The sequence below is a fragment of the Cuculus canorus genome, chromosome 3, assembly GCF_017976375.1.
Source record: "Cuculus canorus isolate bCucCan1 chromosome 3, bCucCan1.pri, whole genome shotgun sequence".
NCBI classification, from domain to species: domain Eukaryota; kingdom Metazoa; phylum Chordata; class Aves; order Cuculiformes; family Cuculidae; genus Cuculus; species Cuculus canorus.
The window spans coordinates 15988280-16010852 of record NC_071403.1 but is presented as its reverse complement, the minus strand read 5'-3'; the positions used below and the strand labels follow the sequence as shown (position 1 = coordinate 16010852).

At 39.0% G+C, this 22573-nt stretch overlaps 1 protein-coding gene across 1 annotated transcript; it reads right to left on the bottom strand.

Annotated features, from left to right (window-relative positions):
- Window positions 1-1240: 1240 nt before the first annotated feature.
- On the bottom strand, window positions 1241-20426 carry DDX43 (DEAD-box helicase 43). Its single transcript, XM_054063600.1, has 16 exons — window positions 20384-20426; window positions 18932-18987; window positions 18425-18557; window positions 17198-17344; window positions 16627-16708; window positions 14836-14992; window positions 14644-14762; window positions 14258-14368; window positions 12745-12886; window positions 10811-10911; window positions 9964-10051; window positions 8279-8406; window positions 7632-7741; window positions 6787-6925; window positions 5578-5665; window positions 1241-2258 (listed from the first exon to the last, which is right to left on the bottom strand). Exons 3-16 carry the CDS (start codon window positions 18486-18488, stop codon window positions 2151-2153), a joined length of 1584 nt encoding a protein of 527 aa, XP_053919575.1. The 5' UTR covers window positions 18489-18557; window positions 18932-18987; window positions 20384-20426; the 3' UTR covers window positions 1241-2150.
- Window positions 20427-22573: the final 2147 nt, after the last annotated feature.

The window sequence follows — 22573 nt, the reverse complement described above, 5'->3', positions numbered from 1 at the left end:
CTTCATTAAATTCTCTACAGTCTTTCTTCAAATCCTCTCTGGTTTTCAAACAGGCCAAATAGGATTATTAAAGCAGTCCTAGTGTCCCTAGCAATTCCTACTTGTTCAAGAGCCAGAATGGCTCAAGTACTTTCCTCCTGCCCCTGCGTAGTGTCCGGGCAGTGGTGGCAGCTGGCAGGGCTGCTCCCAACCCTCTGCCACCCCTGCCCCCTTCTTCACCCAGGGTGGGGGAGGCAGCTGTGGCAGTGGCTTCCCGGGCACTGTGATTCCTAGGCCCTGCCAGCGGCTGGCACTGCCTCCTGCTCCACTCGTCAGACTGGAACGCTTGCAGCCCTGGTCTGGGATGCAATATTGTTTGACAGTTACCATCGGCTTGGCGTGGGCAGCACAGCAGGGCCCCGGCTCAGGAATCTAGGCCAGATGGTTACAGATGAAGTAGCCAATTACATCCGCAAAGTTGCAAAGTGGAAGCAACCATTTAAGGTTCAAATGTATGGGCCACTATCACTTACTCACTGATAAGCCTGCACTTTCCAAAGAGGCAAGGGCAACTGCACATTTTTTGGCTTCATACCCTGCGACTCCTCCGTAAGGGAGAGAAAAGGGTTTACACTCCTTCCTAGAGCAGGCACCAGAGGAGCTGCAATAGGCTCCTTGTTTTCACCAGTATCTCTGGCTTCATATTCAGGGGTATTAAGAGAAGCAGTCAATCATCCTCCCCATATATTTCCACCCCACCCCTCAGGAGATAGATAGCTTCCTGATCCGCACAGGCTCAGAGGAGCAGGTGTCCACATCAGAATAATTTCAGCCTTTTCCTTCCAACTTTTCTTTCCTCCTTTTCCAACTATGATTGTTTCTGAAGTCGCTCAAGTTTCACGACATTCAGTCATGCTGCTTACATGCACCTCTTCAATATTAATTGAAATGTCCCATTTCTTTATCTTCCCTATCCAAAAGTAGATGTCACCTGCAAAATATCTTCAAGGCATGCTACAAACATATAGAAGAATTCGCAAAAGTTCATTTCCCACATGTGATTTCTAGGACTCCAAATATAAAGGCATCAATGACACTGGAAAAAAGTTCAAAATGACAATTTTATTAAAAAAGAAGATCCACCACATAAAATAAAAATACACTCTAGCATGCAAAAGAAAAAAAAAAACAAAAAAACCTCATGGAGTTACTTTGACACAAACCAGAACCACTTCTCCAGATCAGCTTGGGTAGATGAAGACCTTCTACAGATGACCATCACCAGCAAAACTGAGCAGAGAGAATACAGCATCTGAATAATAAGTAGTTTATTATATTTACATTTTAAAATAAGTTAGCCAACCCCCCCCCCCGCTTCAGCAAAGATTAGTTCACAGAACTCTTTTCCAACCTTAACGATTCTATGATTCTAAGACAATCAAGTCCAACTGTCAGCCCAACACCACTGTGCCTACTAAACCCTGTCCCAAAGTGCCATGCCTACATGTTTTTTTGAACGCCTCCCGGGATGGTGACTCAACCACTTCCCTGGGCAGCCTGTTTCAGTGCTTCACCACTCTTTCACTAAAGAAATTTTTCCTAATATCCAATCTAAACATCCCCTGGTGCAACTTGAGGCCATTTCCTCTCATCCTATCACTTGTTACTTGGGAGAAAAGACCAACACCTGCCTCACTACAGCCTCTTCTCAGGGAGCTGTAGAGAGCAATGAGGTCCCCCCTCAGCCTCCTCTTCTCCAGGCTAAACAACCCCAGGCCCCTCAGCTGCTCCTTACTAGACTTGTGCTCCAGACCCTTCACCTTACATTCTTATCTACCAATACTGCATTTAACTAAAAGAAACCCCACCAAACAAACCCACAGTATTTGTTTTTAACCAACAGATAATGGCTTTAGAAGTTACACACAATACAAGAAAAAATAGTGAAAATAATACTTAAGTTAAAATAGTGTCCAAGTGCAAAACTAGGTTTATTTCTATAAAGAGTAAATCCAGTTTTCTTTTCTAAGCCACTTTTTAAAACAGATTCCAATTAAATGAGTCAAGTACGAAAAACAATCAACCCAGAAAAGAAACTTCTAAACTCAAGCCCATAGGTACTATAACTAACTATAATGACTTACTTCATTTTTGTAACTTGAACAGATTAGTTACTTTAAGGGCATTCTCTGAGGTCTCTGAAAATCCCTCTCCATTTCTTTCTTGAGTTGAAATTGTTTGTATCTTTCTGCCATGACAATAAGCTCATCAGGAACCGCCTGATAAAAAAGCAGTGCGAGAACAAGGTCAGTTTTAAATAAATCTGAACTTTCAGACTCTGCTTTACAACCATACTATTAATTTGTGTGTTCCCAACCTTAATTTTGCTGTTATCTGGGTCCTGTCTCTTCACAGATTGTCTTTTCTGTAGAGATGTGTAGAGAAATCTCTTTACATAAAATTATACTAAAAATTAGTCAGCAGAGTGTCCCTGGATTTCCAATTACATATGTATGCTATTATCACCATATCTCATGACAAAGTACAAGTGATTTAATTAGCTTGTGACATTTCAGATAGGAACGGGTCTTTCAATGATAATGAACATCTGGAAAAAATGCCCAATGCCACTAAGAGGTGATACCATACCAGACATATATTTGAATGTTACATTTTTGATTGATATTAAACTCTTTTTGGACATTTTAAGAGCCTCTGAGAAGCAACTTTGGTACTTAAAGAAAGCATTACCATAGGAAGAGCTCTTACATGGATAGAACAAAGCTAAAATACAAGAAGAGAAGGGCAGAAGTAGTCTGTTCTCCCACCACTGGGAGGTCACAAAAGCATCTTACCAAGATCCAGTGCTTTCTGGCATGTTTGTAATTATGAGTAAAACAAGGCGAATAGTATCATCAGCACACTTTTGTCACCTCAGCTACCCATGTTTGTAAGGCCTGAGGCCAGGTGCAAAAAGTTACAGACAGACTTTATTAGGTTGAGTGCCACTGGTCACTGAATGAAAGAAAAAGAATATATACCATTCCCATAGGATCATGGAACACAGGCAGCATGCACCAAATCTTCTTAAACCATGTCAGGCTTAATGCAACCAATAATGCAATGTTTACTGCTAAAAGCAGTATGTCAGAAGAGGTTTTAGATCGCTAAACTATCAAAATCAGCCTGGTGCAACAATGTGCTACAGCCCATAACCAGGCAGCCAGGTAGAAGACATCCAGTCCAGAATCAGTTTCCTGATCAGAGAGTGAAGAGGAAGCTTCTGCAGTGTGTGTGAACATGGCATTAATGTGATTGCTCTGCCTCTGTGGTTTGTTCCTCTGCAAGTAGCACAAATACAGTGCAAACAGAACACTATTTAAATCTATTTGTACTGTAAAGCCTCCATTGAAATGCCTAGACCTGGTAATGCTTGAACAGGAGAAGAATGCAGCCGGGACAAAAGGCCCGGTGGAGCAGGAAGGTATATTCCTCCAGTTTGAGCTTCTTTTCTAAGGCTTTATAATTAAACGATGCTTGCCATTTTCTATCAAGTACCTTCTCTTAAGCTCACTAGTACATACTTCATGTGCTGAATTGCTTTTATGGGGAAACAGCTTCCCTGGCTGTCCGGAATCCAGAGAACAGGATGCCTACGGAACAATCTATTCTGCTTAAGTTATGGACACTCTTTAAAGATAAAGTAAGAAGAGATGCATGTTTCTAGCTGAAAGCCACTACAGACTTGTATCAATAGAGGTAGGAATAAGAAGACAACATTACTACGAAGCTGAAACGTTGGATGATTTTCTTCCTCATGATCAGATCAGATCTTCTCCTACAGCATGAAACAGATTTATTCCAACTAAAATCACAACAATATCTTCCAAGAGTGGTTTCTGAGCAAGCATTAGGAAAGAGTGGGAAGAAGCAGGATAGAGAATGTAAAAATCTCAGTAAAGTAATATCCAGCATCTAGCAGTTTGTTAAGATTTTCACATGGACAGTCTGTGTATCTGCTAAAAATAGAAGCTAGGTATGGCAGTCAAAATGAAAAAAAAACAGAAAAGGGTAAAGATGCATAACTTATATGGAACCCTAGTTAATCTGTCCATGCTTAAGAAGCTTTTATATAGGATCCTGGCAGCACAGTACAGAAGTCTTTCAATTGTACCCATTTTTCTCTAGGGAGATTACCTGTGTATTTAAAATAATGGAAAGCACCTGGCTAACAAATGCACCTTACTTGTTTTGAAATAGAAGCATTCTGAACCTTCGGATCACGTTTTCAGTTGCTCTCCTTCCCTTTCACATGATGCTTTGACACTGAAGTAATGCCGTTTTCTTTATCACAAGGAGAAAACCTGCTGCCTCTATGGATACTTCCCTTCTATCAGCCATAACTAAGAGTTTGAGAATAATGTTGCGAATAACAGTTACCCTTGAAAGTAAGGATTCAGAGAGATGCTTTTTTTTTTCCTCTGAACTCAGAGACCTATTCCCAGTCAAACTATCACATTCAAAAGGTTAGGGAACTTCACAGTCTGTGGTAGGAAACAAGGCATGGATGCTAGCGGTTGACTTATAATACAGAGCAAGGCATCTCTAAATTCTATTGAAGTGGCTTCGAAGTATCATTACTGGTTTCACCTCTTACATTTTATAAGGAAAAAAAATGAAAAAAAAAAAACCCCAAAACAACCCCAAAACAAAACTCCCAAACCTGCAACTTCAAGAAATTATCAGGGGACAACTCCTTTTCCTCCCCTCCCTCAAAAACACCTTATCAGATTTGCAGTAAGTGGTGTAACATCTTTTAAAGAAGAGTTGTAAACCAATAGATTTAGGTGAAGCTCTAACTCAGAGTTTAAAGTTTGAGTAAGTGTCTGCAACAACACCATAGGTTCTAGGTAAATGCAATTTAGTTTGTACTCAAGCCCTCACCACTCTCAAATAAAAAGAAATAAAATGAAACTTTTGAACTTGAGTCAGGGCATGAACAGGGAGTTTACTATAAATCAGGCAAAAAAACCCCTGTTTCTGTTTACAGCAAGAAACAGCAACATAATTGTCTTTGGCTTCCCAGATATGGCTGCAAGAAAAAAATGTTTCTTTAAAATAAGTAAATCATATCCCAGTCCTATTTCCTGTATTATTTACAAACAAGTAAGAAACCTTTGAAAGCTACATGCAGATAACACAACCATCAGACACCATAAACTGATAGATAGTTGAATTTCTTCTGATATAAACATTGCTAATATTTACACTGTTAAACAAGAACATTGGTACATGCATCCAGAAGTGAAACACAAATAAAATAAAATATTATGAAATAAAACAGATCCTATCATTCCTCTGCAGACCTTTGTGTGTGTATAAGTTAACTAGTTTTTCTTTGGATGTGGAAGGCTTTAATCAAAGTTTCTGGTCCTTTTCTGGGACTCATCTGTAAGGTAAAACACAGCTAAGGATACCCAGGACAAGGATTAAGTACCCATTTTTTGCCCAAGACACTACAAACACTCACCAACTTCATGTATTGTTTCAGGTGGTAACTCAGAACCAATATAAACCAATATAAACATGTATTCTTACTTGGTTTGATCTTTCCAGAATTTCAATCAGCTCAGACGCAACCCTCCAATTGCTCCTAGTGATAAGTGTTACTGCCTCTCCAGTACGTCTAAACAAGGAAAGAAATAATTGTTGACCTTCAAAACAACTGCTGCTAGGCTTTTCCTACTGACCTACTGAAATTTTCCTATTGAAATTGGAGAGAGGCAGGTTTAGACTAGACATAAGGAAGAATTTCTTGAAAATGAGGGTGGTGAGACACTGGCACAGGTTGCCCAGGGAAGCTGTGGCTGCCCCATCCCTGGAGGTGTTCAAGGCCAGGTTGGATGGGGCCTTGGGCAGCCTGATCTCAGCAGGAGGTGTCCCTGCCCATGGCAGGGGGTTGGAACTGATGGGCTTTAAGGTCCCTTCCAACCCAAACTATTCTATGATTCTATGACCTGTACAGCAATAAATTGTACTACAGGCAACATCATTGAACTGGCAGATGAAACTGGCTTGAGTATTTACTATGTACACGACAGAAGGCAACTTTTCATAAAGATCAAAATACGGCACTTCACCTAAAATGAAGCAAAGGCTTAACTGATATAGACTTTTAGACAAGACATCTAGCATAAAGACAACATATTTAAGTATGAAGAGACATAAACTCATATCATGATTAAAATAAACACATACACAGGAGAAATCACACTTGTGCCAAGCTGGAAAAGCAGCATTCAGGAATCCTAACCTACACCACCCTGATAGGCTGAAAACACTGAATTTATACATGTTTTTTCCCAATGGGCTGCCTATGAAACTGAACAACTCAGTGGCTCACAAAAAGACAAGCAAAGAAGTGACGTTTCAGAATATCTACACAGAACCTGCTTTGAACTAATTCTTCCCGATGTTTACGCTACCTTCCAAACCTCCCCCATTCCCATCCCATGAAATAACAAGAAAGTGGAAAATCTTTTTGTCTTAAATTTAACATTTAAGATTAAGATTGTCTTAATCTTAAAATTAATTGTCTTAATCTTTTGTCTTAAATTTAACTTAAATTAGTGAACTAATTTAAAAGCATAAAGCTGTGTGTTATTATCTAAAACATACTTTGATACACTCTGGAGTCTTCACTCTCCCCAGTCCACATCACCCGTAGCTCTAGCATCTGACAGGAGAAGCTCCTATGCAGTGCATAAAATATTGACAATATATTACTATTTTCTTGTAACCGCTTACCCTGCTCTTCCAGTGCGACCTATTCTATGAACATATTCTTCGATGTTGCGAGGGAAGTCAAAGTTGAAAACATGGGTGATATCATGCACATCAAGGCCACGGGATGCTAAGTCAGTAGCTACCAGTATTCTGACTTTGCCTACAATGAGTACAGCAAAAAGAGAATAGGAGTTTATGGAATAAACAGAAAATATACCCCAGTCTATTGTTTTCTAGTGTGTAATGCATTTAACACACGAAAAAAAAAATATGCTTGCTGCACATCACGCTGAATTAGCTGCAGATAGAAGGTGACACTCAAAATGTCATTTTCCTACTATTTGTATTTCACAAGTAGAACAGCAGGCTGCAGGAGAGCCAAGAAACATGCCTAGCTCATATAAAGAGTCCATGAAAAGAACAGGAACTTCAACAACTATATTCTCAGCTGGCATCCTTATCATACAACTACTCTTTGCTTTATTAGCATGTGATCACATAACCCCAAAGTAAAACCCTACTGGCATAATCAAGAGCAGAACTGTTGCACTGGAAGCACCATCATGTAGCAGTTAAATTTACCATTCTGTAGACTAATGCAACATTGATATTCCACAGAGACCTCAAAAAAAAAAAAAAAAAGCCTTTCTTTAAATTATTTAACTCTTAGACATTCGAGATTTTATTGAAGAACAATCTCTGCTGGGCTTTTTTGTTTGTCTAGTTAACAAATAATTCAGAGCTCTTTAATACGTTAATTTCTATAGTATTGAAGAGACATAACACTTACAAATAGACAAATTTCTGCCCATGACAAGCTTTAAAAACCGAGGCTAAACAAAGCAGTACTTAAGGTACAAACGTACCTTTCCTAAAGTCATCTAAAGCCTGTTCTCGATCATACTGTTCCCTGTTACCATGAAGTGACTGTACTGGAATTCCTTGGAGACTAAACTCACTTGATAAATCATCAGCTCTAGAATGAAATAAAACAATGATTCTTAAAAAAAAGAAGAAAAAAAACCCAACAAGTATTTAGATCCAAAAGATAAGCGACCACAAAAGCTAAACTTTGCCTGAGGCAAAAACCCCACCTAGGTCAGCTAGTATTTATTACAGAACAGTGTGAAAGCAAGACTATTCCCCACACATATTAAAGCGATTTTTGTGTTGTTCTCTCAAAAAGCTCAGGTATGGTACAATGACCACCCCCCCTCAATCAGGTTGTGTATACACGAGCTGCATATGCAGGTAAACAGTACAGCACATTAATGTGTTCCCAAGAACCTACTTTAACTGTGTGAAATTGAGATGCACCACCACTAATGATATTAAAAAGGATACAATTACCAGTCAGTCTCAAAGAATTAATGAATAAAAAAAAATACTAATACTACCAGCATATTGCTGACAAGAACTGTTACACCTGGTAACTATTATGTGAACTAAGAAACTATCCATTATTTCTGTTAGAAAACATGTACAGATGTAATACTAGAAAGTGATTACATACGTAATTTTTTTCCCCACAAAAATGATGACCTTATCTTTTGGCTTCATTGACTCTACAAAGTCTTGCACGAAAGCTCTTTTTTCTTCCTCATCGATAACAACAACTCTCTGTTCAACTGTATTTACTGCCTGTTAAAACAGTGAAAAGAATGTTAAGAACAAACCGGCCAGAATAATATTTTTCCTGTCAATTCCCATATTTTATTATAAAACTAGTAATATGATGACATGAAAAAACATTTTAAAACCAAAATATATATCAGTTTGAAGTCCAAACAACACAGACTTATTTGTTGTTTCCTAGGTTGCTTTAGGTTAACAGCAAAATTCATCTTTAAGCAGTTTGCTAAATCATACATTTGCAGAGATTTATAGGGCACAGATTAGCAGACTAGCAAAGCAAAATAAATATTCTTAATATTAGTGAAAAATCAGATTGAAGTACTTTAATTTGAGCGTATTTTATGTTAATCCAAAGCAAGTTCAAACAATGCCAGTCTTACTTGAAAGGACAATCTTTTAAAGATTCTGCATTTCATTTGTCCAATTCTTCCAACAACAGGTTGTTTATAAAAAAGTAACTACCGCATTATATTTGAAGGTTGTCACAATGTCTAAGGTATACTACAGTAAGTAGTACAAAGGCCTACATGTTCTCATGACACTGCATCACAATCTTATGGCAAGGGTTGAAGAATCAATCAAGTACATAGAAACAGTCTCTCTTCACATGGGAACCCCCCCGCCCCCGAGGTCACCTCTTCAATTAAAAGAAGCTCCTATAAAAGAGATGAATGCATCAGATAAGAGACCTGCAATGGCAGCTGGTATCTTTCAAATTACAGTCCTCTGTCTTTGACAAGTAGTGCCCTTTGACAAAAGCATAGTTCTGAACAGAACACATAAAAAGCACAGGTTCCTCCCCTTTCTACCTAAAAGCGTACTGAATACTAAGTTTCCTTGTTCTCTATCACTAAAAGAAGTGGAACTGAAAAGGAAAATTCCATATTTTAAGAACTAAAATCAAAGCAATCTCTGGACCAGGATGCAGAGATCTTGGAAGAACTCTCTCTGTAAACTTTGCTGGTGCTGAAGCCAACTAAATGTAGCTGCACAAGCACAACAAGTATGCTATACACCCACATATTCGAAGTTTTGTACTTTACGGACAGTTCTTACTCCAAGTTCCTGCTCTAGACAAGTGCCTTCCAGGAGTTCAGTAGACAGCTTCCACTCTTTTAGAGGAAAGCAGCAGCTAAGAAACACACATCCAGATAATGAGCCATATGGATTGGAAAGAAGCAGTAAGTGAGAAACAAGAACTTGAACAGAAGGAACCCTGCAAAAACAAAGGTTCAGGCAAGAACACATGCCACTGCAAAGTACAATATTCAAATTCCAGTTTGATTCATACCTGATGCTTGTGAGATCTTCTACTGAATATCTAGCACATCAAGATCTTGTTACAGAAATACAAGAGGGAAATTATTTCCTACTTTTTTCTTTTAAATTTCTCTCTAAACTTTTAATGAAGCTTTAGAAGAATAACATGGAGCTGATTTGAAAGTTTGGATTGATTTTGAAGTCAGGTGCATTTACTTACATATAGTTATAAGCAAAATATTTTCTGGTTTGACTGTAGGTTCTTCTCCAAAAGAAAAAACAAAACAAACCAATACAACTTACCGTTAAGTCAAGAGTGCCAACATATACAATCATAGGATTTTTCAAATAGGATTTTGCTAGGCGACGAACACCATCAGGCCAAGTAGCACTACACAGAAAGTGAAGAGGAAAACACACACGTGAGAACTGGGTGCAAAATCTCCAATTCATTAACTTCACCATATTCTTTCTTTTCTTCCTTAAACACCAGTAAACACTTGAGTATGCAATAGGGAGTCTATATAATATCTAGAAGTAACTTTAAGAAGGTATTAGTAAACAGAGCTCAGACTTTAAAGATAACTTTCTAGATTAAAAGTACAGGCAACACTTATGTAGCCTTTCTAATAAAACCAAAAGCAAGTTTAATAGTTCAATGATACTCCAAAAGCAAAGTTCTAGTCTGTTTATATCTCTAAAACAGCAATTTCTATGCAAAATACAGTAACAAAATTATTGTTCTATCATTAAGTTCCTAAAAGCTGCATAATTTCCAAATTAATCAAAGTACAGACTAGCACAGATACTGATCAAAAGGTTAGGATACACATTTGGTCCCAGATGGAGAAATGGAAGTTGGCATTTAAAATTGATATGGCAAATTCTAGCATCCTCACTTCTCTTGATGGTTAGAACTCCGTTGTTTTTATAGTTGATGCAAAACATCCAAAGACAGGGAAGAAACAAATATAAAATTGTCAAGTGACTCATTAGGACTGACTAGGCAGAATTAGAAAGAAAACTGATGCCATTCTCATTTCACTGAGTAAAATTTTTAATAAAACTGACATGTTTGTTTTGAAGTTAAATTGTTCAATTACCCTACATTTACAGTGTTAAAGTACTTAGTATGATTATGTTTACATACCTTGTCATAACAGTTTGTCTGTCAGGCCGCACATCTATCAGGATCTTCATTATCTGAGGTTCAAATCCCATATCCAACATTCTGTCAGCCTCATCTAAAACCTGCACAGGACAAGGCTATTTATTGCATCTAGGTCTTTAGAGAAGAGCTTCAGCAAGGTGTTAAATAGCAGATAATTTTAATAGTAACATTTTTAATTGCACAACCCACTCCATAATACATTTTCTTTTTCAAAATTCTTAATAGCCAAGTGCTCATTTATAGGCTACATCTTCTCCCAATTGACATAATCTTAGACTTCTGGTTGTTTGTTAATATTATTCATTTAAGTTCTATTTCTTGGCAAGGAATTGTTACAGGCCAGTTCTTCACAAGAAAATTATTTGTTCAGGCTCTTTTAAACAAACAAACAAACAATTGTACCCCAGTCTCTGACCTTGGAAGTTCATTGGGAAACAATTATACCATACCAGCGAATAATACTCAGTGCAATTTTGTGTGCATTCACAAGACTCTTCAATAGCTTTAAACGAAAATTGTAAATGAAGCTCTTCAATGAAAAGCGTCCTTCATCCAAGGCGTTAAATCTACAGTCTAATACCCCTGTATTTTCTCTGAAATAAAACTGCAAGATTAAGTTATTTGTTGGCTGAAAATTGACAGTGAAGCTATGGAAAAATATATGGTAACATTAAAACCCCTAGAATTTTAGATGTCCAGCTTTTCATATCAACTCTAAAGAAGTGCAGCATTTCCAGGAAGTCTGAGGCGTGAGACATTAACCACTTTGAAAATAGTGCAAGGACCATATTCTGCAATCTTCTGAAAATATTTAACTGCTGGTGGTACAACAACAAATGGCTTTCTCCTGTTTTGCATCATTGTATTTTTCCATTTGATAGCTATTTCTTTTTAGCAATGTCATACTAATTGCATATTCTGCACATAATGAAACATCTGATTTTGGTTACATACACATTCTTTGCTTTGCAAAGCAGCACACGCTTGTAGTATGACCATACTTCACCTCGGTAGAGAAAGATTACTAATATTCCTATAGTTCTCCAAAAGCAAGTTTTCAGGCCTTTTTACCTCCTGCAATTACACACTACTCTTCTACACGAGACTACTCTTCTGACTTCCAATAATCTTCTGAATTCCAATAATAACTCTTTTTTTCCAGAAGTCCAGATTTCTAATGATACTATACCAGCACTGGCCCTGCCAGTAAGCTCACAACTATTAGCTAGAATTGAAGCTGACTTTTTACAGCATAAAGGGTATTTAACCGTTAGAGGGCAGTGGAGGTGGTGATGCAAGAGGAAAAGCAGGTAAGTTGTCAAATCAAGCAACAAGTCACCAGTTAAACAGAAATAATTTAAATAGATGAAAATATTTTATGGTTTTAAGTGTCCAGCACAGCAAAAGGCAAGAGTGAACCAAAGCCATAAGGATTTATAGCAGTGTTTATGTGGCTATTTTCCCACTGAGATCAAAAGAAAGTCAGATATTTAAATGTTTGGGTGACTAACTATTTGCAACTCTGGTGCTTACTACACAAGTTCTTATTAAGTTTTGAGTCATTGGTAATGTTTAAATGAAAAGACAACTTGGGAAAAGCATTTCATTCATTAGTAACTGTTCTTGACAAAATGAACTTTAAAAGAGCAAACATTAGTATTATGAGGTAACGATTTAGCATCTTTAAAATGTTTACTGTGCTAGAAGGCTACTTTATTTTTTCCTAGGGAATATTCCACATCTGCAATGTAATTACAGTAAGCACGAACTACCTCTCCAACATGAACCTCAGCGTTATGATGTATTGTAATTAAGATTCAAAAAGTTTAAAGAAAACTTCATTAAAGCTTAAGTTCACACTAAGCCAACCATTTCCCAGATGGTGCATTACTCATTTCATATCAGCTACTTGCCAAGTATGTTATGCTCCTCAAATTTATGAAGTTGCTCATTTGAAGATCATTCAGTCTGCCAGGAGTAGCGATAACAATATCCACACCTTTGGTAACCATGTCTATCTGTCCTTTTCGGTCCCCACCACCATATATGCAAATACTGAAAAAGAAAACATTTTACAGAAGCAGTGTATTAAAGTTCAACTAAAGTCAATATTTTTAAAATAAATGCTACCATGTAGATTCATGTATTACAAAGAAGAAGGAATAGTTTGTGCAGTTGACAGCATCACTGTAAATAAAGGACTTAACACTGAATGATACTACCTCAACAGTTCAGCAATACCTTTCTGTTGAAGTTGTGAAAGTAATCGTGAAAGGAAGGCAGACATCTATTAAGCTGTATGTTTTGGGTTGTACTGAAAATATTCATACAAAAACCAGATGAACTTATGAAAGGATGCATGATTTTCTAAACAGTACCATCAATATTCACATTTTTTGTTAAAACAATCAATACACTCGATCAGGTATTAGGCTTACACACAACACACTCTGTAAAACTCCTTAGTATTTTTAGGAAGAAAGCAGAGCATACATTTCAGTATTTGATGACTACAAGACTAATTCTGAATGCTATACAAAGTTACCAGAAAGCCCTCAAAGTAAGTTTTGGAGTGCAGTTAAGCTGGTTTAGTAATTTAAATGAAGACTCATTTAAACTCAGCAGGTTTGAATGATACTACATCAGGGAAGCAGTTGATATACCAGCGGGCTAGACTGTTACTCAAAGGACCACAAAAGGCTAGAGAAATGGGCTGACAGGAATCTCATGAAGTTCAATAGAAGCAGAGATGGGGATGGAAATACCCCACGGCTGAGAACCAACATGTTGGAAGATGGCTTTGCAGAAAAGACTTGAGTGGGCAAGAAACTGAATATCAGCCGTGTCACTCCGGAGTAAAGAAAGCCAGCCTCGTACTACAGCCAAGGAAGCCAGCAGGTTGAGACAACTTGTTATTCTCCTTTATTCAGTTCTTGTGAGATCACACCTCAAGCACAATATCCAGTTCTCGTACGCTCTGCCTCTATTACAAGACAGACATAGCCATACTGCAAAAGTCCAGCAGGCAGCTCCAACATGGTCAAGAGGGTGGAGTGCACGACATGAGAAGTTGGTAATGAGGCTTGTTCAGCCTGGACAGGAGAAGGCAAAGAGAAAGATGATCTTGCTGTCTACAGCTACCTAGCAGCAAGGTGGCAAGAAGAAACAGCCAGACTCTACTCAGCTGTTCATACAGATGGATAAGAAGCAACAAAGCTACAATATGAGAACTCTGACTATATAAGAAACAGTCTTTCACCCTGAAAGTAGTGAAAGCAGGCATTTGAAAAACTGAGAAAAATACAAACTCTGCATTTACTGCCTTTCCCTGCCCTCTTAACAAATGCAATTATTTTAGCAGGTAAATTAAGCCACAAGTGGTAGGACAAAAAAATTAGTTAACGAGCAAGCAAAAAGTAAGATTACCTCTTAATTCCTTTGTATGCGTACTTCAAACACTCTGCCTCTACTTGAAGCGCCAGTTCTCGAGTGGGAGCAAGGACTAGCATTCCTGGCCCCCCTCGCTGATCCTTGGATCTGCAATAAACCATCTTTAGAATGCACCTAATAAGGGCTAGACGAAGTCCATCATATCCGACATTGAATGTTTTTTTACTATTCTAGACTTTCTCTGCACACTGCTACTATGTAATCTATGGTGACAAGTGGGGTACTTATTCCTCCAAGCTTATCTATTTTTTTTTTTTTTTTGCAATTTATGATTTATTACCACATCTACTAGAAAACCATCACATGGCTGGTGGAGGTAAGTATCCATAGCTAAACAAGTCGGACAAGTGAGCAGTTCTTACAGTGGTTGTGAAGTCAAGTGAATGAATCCAGGGATCAGGTACGCTAATGTCTTCCCGGTACCAGTCTGTGCTATACCAATAAGATCGATTCCTTGGAGTATGATCGGCCAAGCCTGAGACTAATATAAAACAACAAACACTTAAATTTTTCTCTTAAGCTTTAATTAAGAGTCATCAAAACTGAAGTAGTACCTGAATTGGTGTAGGATTTTGAAAACCAACTTTCCTTATATTATCCATAATATCAGGATAAAGCTCAAATGCATCTTCAAATTTACAAACCGGATTGGGAATACAGCGCTTTTCACCTTCTTTTAAGTCATCACAAATGATGTTATTGTTTTCTTTCCTGTATAGAATTAAAAGGAGTACAATTGCTTTAAAGGGTTATTATCTGAAAAAATGGGGCTAACAAAAAAGGCTGTCTTTCTGGGCTTTCTTTGATTTTTTTTTTTTTTTAAAGTTCCTGGAACAACAAAAAAACCCAATTTCAGGCTCTTGAATGAGACTTACAACCATTCTTCTAACTTCTAAGAAAGGCTTACTACAGAAACACTCTCCTTAAAGAAACTCTTCTTTCTTAAGAATGACTAATTTGAAGTTGTATATGGATGTTAACATGAACTGCAGTCCTGTCATATCAGACTTCAATCATACTCCACTAAAAAAAATCAAATAACTAACAAGATCCGAAACCTAAAGACAACCTAGAACTCATAGGAATGTATTAGACTTCTTTGTCAGAATCCAATATTCTGGCGAAAGCCCTTCCAAAATCTTTTCAGAGCAGCTCCCTGGATGTTCTAGAAAACACTAAGAGTATTTTAGTTTAGAAAAAGGTTTCAAAAAGTTTAGAAAAAAAGAATGTGGTCAGTAAGTCAAGCTCAAAAAAACCCCCTACCCAAACCACAAACAAACAAAATACAAACCACAACAACATACGCAAAGAGCTACATAAAAATTGAACTTCAGAAGCTACCTCAAGTTAAGAGGTATTAGTATGCATAAACAGTTTATCTTCATTTCAGTCTTGTATTCTTCCAAAGATCCCACTCAGCGAATAACATTACTTAAAGCAGGATGTGGACTAGGAAAGCCCTCTCCTCTTGTTTACAAAAATGCTTTTTTCCTTTCTTACTTTTTTCCCTTGAAGCAACAGATTAGATGGAAAAGAAAACACATTCCTTTGTCACATAAGTGTTATTCCTAAATGCACGTTCTGAACCTACAGAGCTATGTTCTGTGTCTTTTGACCAGCGCTAACTGTAACGCGCACATATACTTCAAGGAAACAAGTGTCTATTCCATGCTTCACTCACTATAACGAGGTCTCTCTGGTGGGCATGCAATAGAAAAAGTAATAAAAGGTAATGCTTCTTCTTCGCTGACTTCCTTAGAACTACTTGAAAAAGGCTTAAACTATTACCAGAGCCTGATCAGAATCATGTGAAACAGATGATCCTGCAAATTAACTATGTAGACTGCTGGATCAAAATGAACAGATAAGAGTTAACTGAGGCAGGTACTCAACAGGACGCAGTAGTAAAGACAAGACAGAGAGAAAGACAACAGTAAAAGAGGTGGAAATTTGCTTTCAACATAGTATTTGACTAGAATACATGGAAAAAAATGGAATCTAAGAGGTAGTCAACATGTAAACAATAATACGAAGGACCTAGAAAATGTGAACATTCCGCCTCATGAAATGCAAAGAAACAGCCAAAATGTCAATGAATTGTCTTGATTTTTTTCCCTTCAGAAAGTCATGTAGGTAAAATACTTTCAAAGTAGTTAATTCTCCAAGCAACTAATATTATCTCATCTAAGATAATAATATCTAAGAAAGAATTCCTAAGACCTAAGTTATTACAAGATCTTAACATCCAATGCTTCTGTCTCAGTACTTCGTCTCCTGCTTTCTGGGCTTTATACCTCAAAAGTTATTTTTGCCAAGTAGATGATTACTTGTAGAAATGATCTTACCGCCACATTTCCACTTCCTCCTGCGACATAGATGCAGTCCTTGACGATTCTTTATAGAAGTTTTTCTCAACTGGAGGCAAGCCTTAAACAATTAGAAAACGTAAACTTGAGTCAGTACGAAGTGCTACAGATTCAGTATCAGAGTGCTAAAGCTTAAGATGAAAATCCCAAACTCCAGACTGTGCCTTGTTATTAGGGAGAAAAGTCAAAAGTGGTGGAAGACCATTGCTTTCTATGTAAAAGATGAAGGCAGGGACAAACACTTAAATACCTTCAAGAGAACTGCTTCCCAAGATTTCAAGTTCTGAAGTAATTTCTACTAACATACATAGTATAATATTTAAGAATCTTCAGATTTTTCTGTGGCCACATACACAACAACAGGATTTTCAAAGAGTGAAGTCAAAAACCATTGAGTGCTAAGTTCAAGTCTTCACACAGCAACTACAATGTTGTCTATGACTATGCTGAGAAATACTGACGTGGTCACTTCACTGCAACTACTTAACTAATTTGGACATGCAAATTGTCAGCCAACTCAAAGCAAAAAATAAAAATATTTAAGACTTACCTGCCCACTTCATGGCTTCATATTTAGCTGCATTTTTTCGAAGAGAGGCCCAGTCAATCACTGATTTCATTGGGGCATTCGCAGGTTTGGTTATGTCCAAGTCTTCTTCTGCAGAGTTAACACCAAAATGCTGCTGTTTGATGGAATCTGTTGGAGGGTGGGGAAGAACCCCCCGTCAAAACAAATACCTTGTTTTGTTTTCTACTGTAAGGCCTCTTATGTGACTGTGAATACACGAGGCACTTAAATAGAAAATTCTTTCGTAGGTCTTAAGCCTGAAACATCAGTAAAATCTGTATAAAGCCAGTCTTGATACAAAAAGAAGCATTTCACCATCTTCAGTTACTTAAAGATAGCAATGACAGCTTCTGAAATGCTGCTCCTTCAGCTATAAATAAGGCTTGTTGTGCAGCATGCTTTTGAAAAACTTGTAAGCCCAGTAGATGACATGGAGACAAAAAGCTTTAATTTTAGCAGCTACAAGAGCAAGGTTTACTTTTAAACCATTCAACATCACGACAACGAAGTCCCTATACCTCTTTTTTTTTGATGAGGCTAACAGGTGTTAAGAAAGAAAGGTTTTACACTGAAGATATAAACAGCAACACAATTATATATTAGTGAAAAACCTGGAAACACAAGGAAAACAGTTGCATATACTAAGGAAGTGTTAACTGTAGCCTCTTGAGACATACTCGTCTGAGACATACTCAACCCCAAGCTGCACCATCTCTGGTGGTATTTAAAAGATGGGTAGATGAAATGTTCAGGGATATGGTTTCGTAGTGGACAGGTACTGTTGGACGGACTCAATGAGCTCAAAGGTCTTTTCCAACCTAATGATTCTATAATAGATTACATTTATTGCATTTTAATACTGCACAAGTACTACATTACAACTTAAACTAGAACTGATACTTCTGTTTTGGGGGAATCAGACTGATAATGCAAGAACCGAGTAGTGTAACATTCTGCATTCATTAAAATTGTTGAAAACAAAAAGGAACGGATTTTCACAAAATTCTGGCAGTTTAATGTGGAGGAAACTATTCACAGCTGAGTATCTAGATACTTCTGTTTCAGGAGGTTATACAATTGTCCAAGAACAAGGTGGAAGTTAATTCACTTGGGTAAAATACTAAATATAAAAACACTCTACCAAACTATGAAATATATGAAAAACCAATCCACAGGTTTTAGTTTTTCCTCCAAACCCACATTTCTTACCTTTCTCAGTCCCACTTCTAACGTAGTTTTGTCCAGAACTTGCAAGAGCATTGTCAATCAACATCTTGGCTTTATTTTGCACAGCAACGCTGCCAAAAATCTTCACTTCAGCATCATTGTTTCCTTTTATAACCTATGTTCATAAAACCTTACTGAGTTTTTAAATACTGTGATGATAAACATATAAGAATACATACTGAACACAGACTTGGAAATTTTTCTGAATTTGAAGTTCTCAGGTAAAGACTTTTTAATTCCTTATCTAAAAGAAAGAGAAATTAATGCATACTTAATTAAAAATAATAAGTAAGCTTCTCCTACTTTCATATACCATTCAAGTTACACCTCCAGCTCCACTTCCTTTTTAACAATTCTTGTAAAAGAGTAGAATTATTACGGTTATTTTAACATCCTTCAGCTTGCTGCAGAAACTCCAGTATACATGGAAATGAATGCAATTATGTTCCCAACAGATTCCAGGCCTGGATGAAACACAGCACATAGTACCTTTATCCTGGAACCTGAAGAATCCTCAAGTTCTCGTATTCTAGTTCCGCCTCGACCTGTTTTAAAGATACACCACAAGTATTACATAGAATTAGGTCAAACTGTCAAAAGCTACATATGGTAACTGCAAGTACTTTGGTTGTGACCAAAACCTTAGGCTTTCATAGGAGTGTATACATCCATAAATGAAAGAACCTGTGACACCAAACTGTTAGATAATGCAGGCAGCTTTTTCAGCAATTAACCAGATGCAAGGCATGGGTGTGGGGTGGTAAAACACCTCAGCTGAAGAGACACAGCAACAAAACCAGCTCAGAAGAGAGACCCTTCTGATACTGAAAACACCGGTAAATAAACTCTTTAGGACTTGTTTTGGAGTTTTAGAAAGTGAGCATCCTTTATCAGGCCTGGGCAAAGATGTGATCTCCATCAATCATGTGCACTGAGACAAGAGCTGGTTACAGAACATATTCCCCCCTTACATGCACACGTACAAATTTTCCTAGAAATCTTATGCATATTCTGTTACTTTCCAAGGACCAATTCTGATGTTATTATGAACTTCACAACAGTCAAACCTCTTGCTAATTTGGAGCTGGCTCCAGCTCTGCCTGATGCCCTGCATTTGTGATAGGAAGAGGCTCCAAACAGCAGTGATTATAGAAGACACATCTGTTCAGCACAGATCACACTTAACAGTAAGACGTTATCATCTTCAAAGAGTGAACAGTGTCTGGAAAAACACTGTCTGAAAGAAACCATGCCATCAGAGGGACATTCTGTCTAACTTTCAAAAAAACACTATTACTTGAATGAAAACTTAACTCTAGCTTAGATAAGAAATATTCTTTTTTTTTTTTTTTTTTTTTGTAATAATTACTTCTTGTATGGCTTCCTTGAAGTGACTGGGAACGGGTCTGAGCCACTTACAGACTGCGGGCCATGGGAAATGGACACCAATCCAATCTCTTTTATAGAATCACCAGGTTGGAAAAGACCTCTTGGATCATCGAGTCCAACCATTCCTATCTGCCACTAAACCGTGTCCCTGAGCACCTCATCTATCCATCTCTTAAATACCTCCAGGGATGGGGACTCTACCACCTCCCTGGGCAGCCTCTGCCAGTGCCCCATTGACCCCTTCCATGAAAATTTTTTTCCTGATATCCAGTCTGACCCTCCACTGGCACAGCTTGAGGCCATTCCCCCTCATCCTGTCACTTGGGAGACGAGGCCAGCACCCTCCTCTCTACACAGCTCAGCTAGCCCGGGAAGGAGAAGAGTGCTGCTTTTCAGCCCTTCCCCTGCAAATCCCTTCTGCCATCCCTAGGTGATGGATGGGGATCATGAGGGGCTGGAACCTCCCTGAGGCACAAACCTCAGGGCCAGGACCCCTCTTTCTGCCCCTCAGTGAGTCAAACACTCGTGTGGCAGCGAGGCGGTTTCTGTTACCTATGAGAGCTCCCACCAGGGCGTTATCAAGGCGGAAGCAGAGCGGGGCGGCGCCGCCCCAGGGCCGCTCCTCGAGGGACCCCGCCGCCACACGGGGCTGCCACTGCCCCCCTCGCACCCTGGCGCTCCCTCGACCCGCGCCGCGGCTAACGGCGGTGGGGACAGGAGACGGCGTTCGGCCGGACGAGCCGCCATCCTCGTCGCTGCTCGCGTCCCAGTCAGACATGGCAGCTACCTCACTGGCCACGTGACGGCGCTTGGCGCGCTTTGTTGCTGCGGTGCTGACTGGCTGCGGCGGGCCGCTCGCTAAGCGCTGATTGGCTGCGGCGGGAGTCTGCTGGGTCCTAAGTCCTGCCTTTCGCGCCCTCCTGGGGTAGACCTTGCGGTCCATGGGAGGGTCAAGAACTGGGTGCTGAACGCGTGGGAAGGATGGGAGCACTGAGTGATTTCATAGAATCATAGAATGGTTTGGTTGGGACGCACCTTAAAATTCATCCAGTTCCACCCCGGTGCCATGGGCACGGACACCTCCCACCAGACCACGCTGCTCAAAGCCCCATCCAACTTCACTTTGAATGCTTCTAGGGATGAGGCATCTACAACCTCCCTGGGCAAACTGTGCCAGTGCCTCACCACCCTCATAGGGAAGAATTTCTTCCTAATGTCTAATCTAAATCTTCCCCCTTGCAATTTACAGCCATTCCCCCTCATCCTATGGCTCTCTGCCCCTATAAAAATACCTTCCCCAGCTATGCTGGCTCTCATCAGTTTGTCACTTGCTTAAGGTTATGAAATACTAGAAACTCCCAACTCACTGTGTTGCAAATCTCCCAGAAACGAAGGTGGAGTGCGAGGGGGAGAGCAGGAATTCCAGGAAGCCTGTTATACTGGAATAAGAAACAGCATCGTTTGGCTATTGAAAAAAAAAAAAAAAAGCAAAGAAAAAAAAGCAAAGCTGCTTCGCTGCTTCTTTCTTTCTTGTACCATTGGAGAACCAAAGTGGACTCTGCTCAGAACACTTTGGCACAAAAATATGTCTTTGCTTAAGGTGTATCTGCCTTGATTTGTATGTGAAGTGCAAATATATTAAAGAGAGTCACTCCAGCATCCACAGCTTCCCTGGGCAACCTGTGCCAGCGTCTCACCCCCTCATCGTGAAGAACTTCTTCCTAATGTCTAATCCAAATCTTCCCCCTGCCAATATAAAGCCATTCCTCCTCGTCCTGCCACTACATGCCCTTGGTGGGTGTCGTGCTGATACATTGCAATCTGATTTTTTTTTAAGCAAATCTTAATATTTAATTTCAAATTAAGCATTAATGATGCTTTAATGAAGACTTTATTATGGTAAAATGTACAGAAGCTGAGACAGTGTTGGAAGCAGAATCACAGAAGGGCTGAGGCTGAAGGGAGGCGATTCTTGTTCAACCCCCTGTTCAAGTAGGGGCACCAAGAGTTGCCCAGGACTGTGCCCAAGTGGTTTCTGAATATCTCCAGAGGGTGGAGACTCCATAGCCTCCCAGGGTAATCTGTGCCAGTGCTTGGCATCCTCACAGTAAAAAAAATAGAAAAAGTACCTAATGAAAAGCTACACTCACACACACACACAATTAAGTTGAAAATCTGCTAAATGAGGGTTTATAGTTTCCTTTTAGGCATGCTCCTGTACTCCTGGAGTACAGAGCTGAACAGTGAACATTGCTGCATGTGTCTTTATGGATGCACGTTACTACCTGTGCCATTGGCACCTGCAGGGTAACTCGGCAGGAAAAAACTTCATACTGCTGATCCTTCCCTACTGTCTCCATGTACACATGAAGCAAGGTGTCCAGGTTTAGCAAAAGGAGAGCATGCATACATGTTTGCTTTTTTTCCTGACCTGTTTTTATGCTTAGGCAGAGCTTGGCAGTGTTCATATAGCCTGTGGGTACAAATGGTTGACATGGAAAACACGCCTTTCTGGAGAATGTGTCTTTACCTAGGATTACATTCTCGAGAGAGTTAGGGGGTCATCCATACATGACACTATTTTGCTCTGATTTCGAAGCCTCCAAGGACAAGAACACAAGATATCACAAGAAACCACAAGAACAGGTGGCATCTCTCTATTGATACTTTACACTTGAATACTAAAGCTTATCTTCAACTGGACTGCACGAAGAGCCAAGTGAGTAAAGGAGGCTTGGTGCA

Bases quoted from the DNA above. Each gene is read 5' to 3' on its own strand.
- DDX43 (XM_054063600.1), bottom strand. From the start codon at position 18,488: ATGTTGATTGACAATGCTCTTGCAAGTTCTGGACAAAACTACGTTAGA. The intron at 17,345-18,424 runs GTAAGAAATGTG...ACCCTCCAACAG, and splicing joins TAGAAGTGGGACTGAGAAAG to ATTCCATCAAACAGCAGCAT. The intron at 5,666-6,786 runs GTAAGCGGTTAC...TTCCTTGTTTAG, and splicing joins GGTCGCACTGGAAGAGCAGG to ACGTACTGGAGAGGCAGTAA.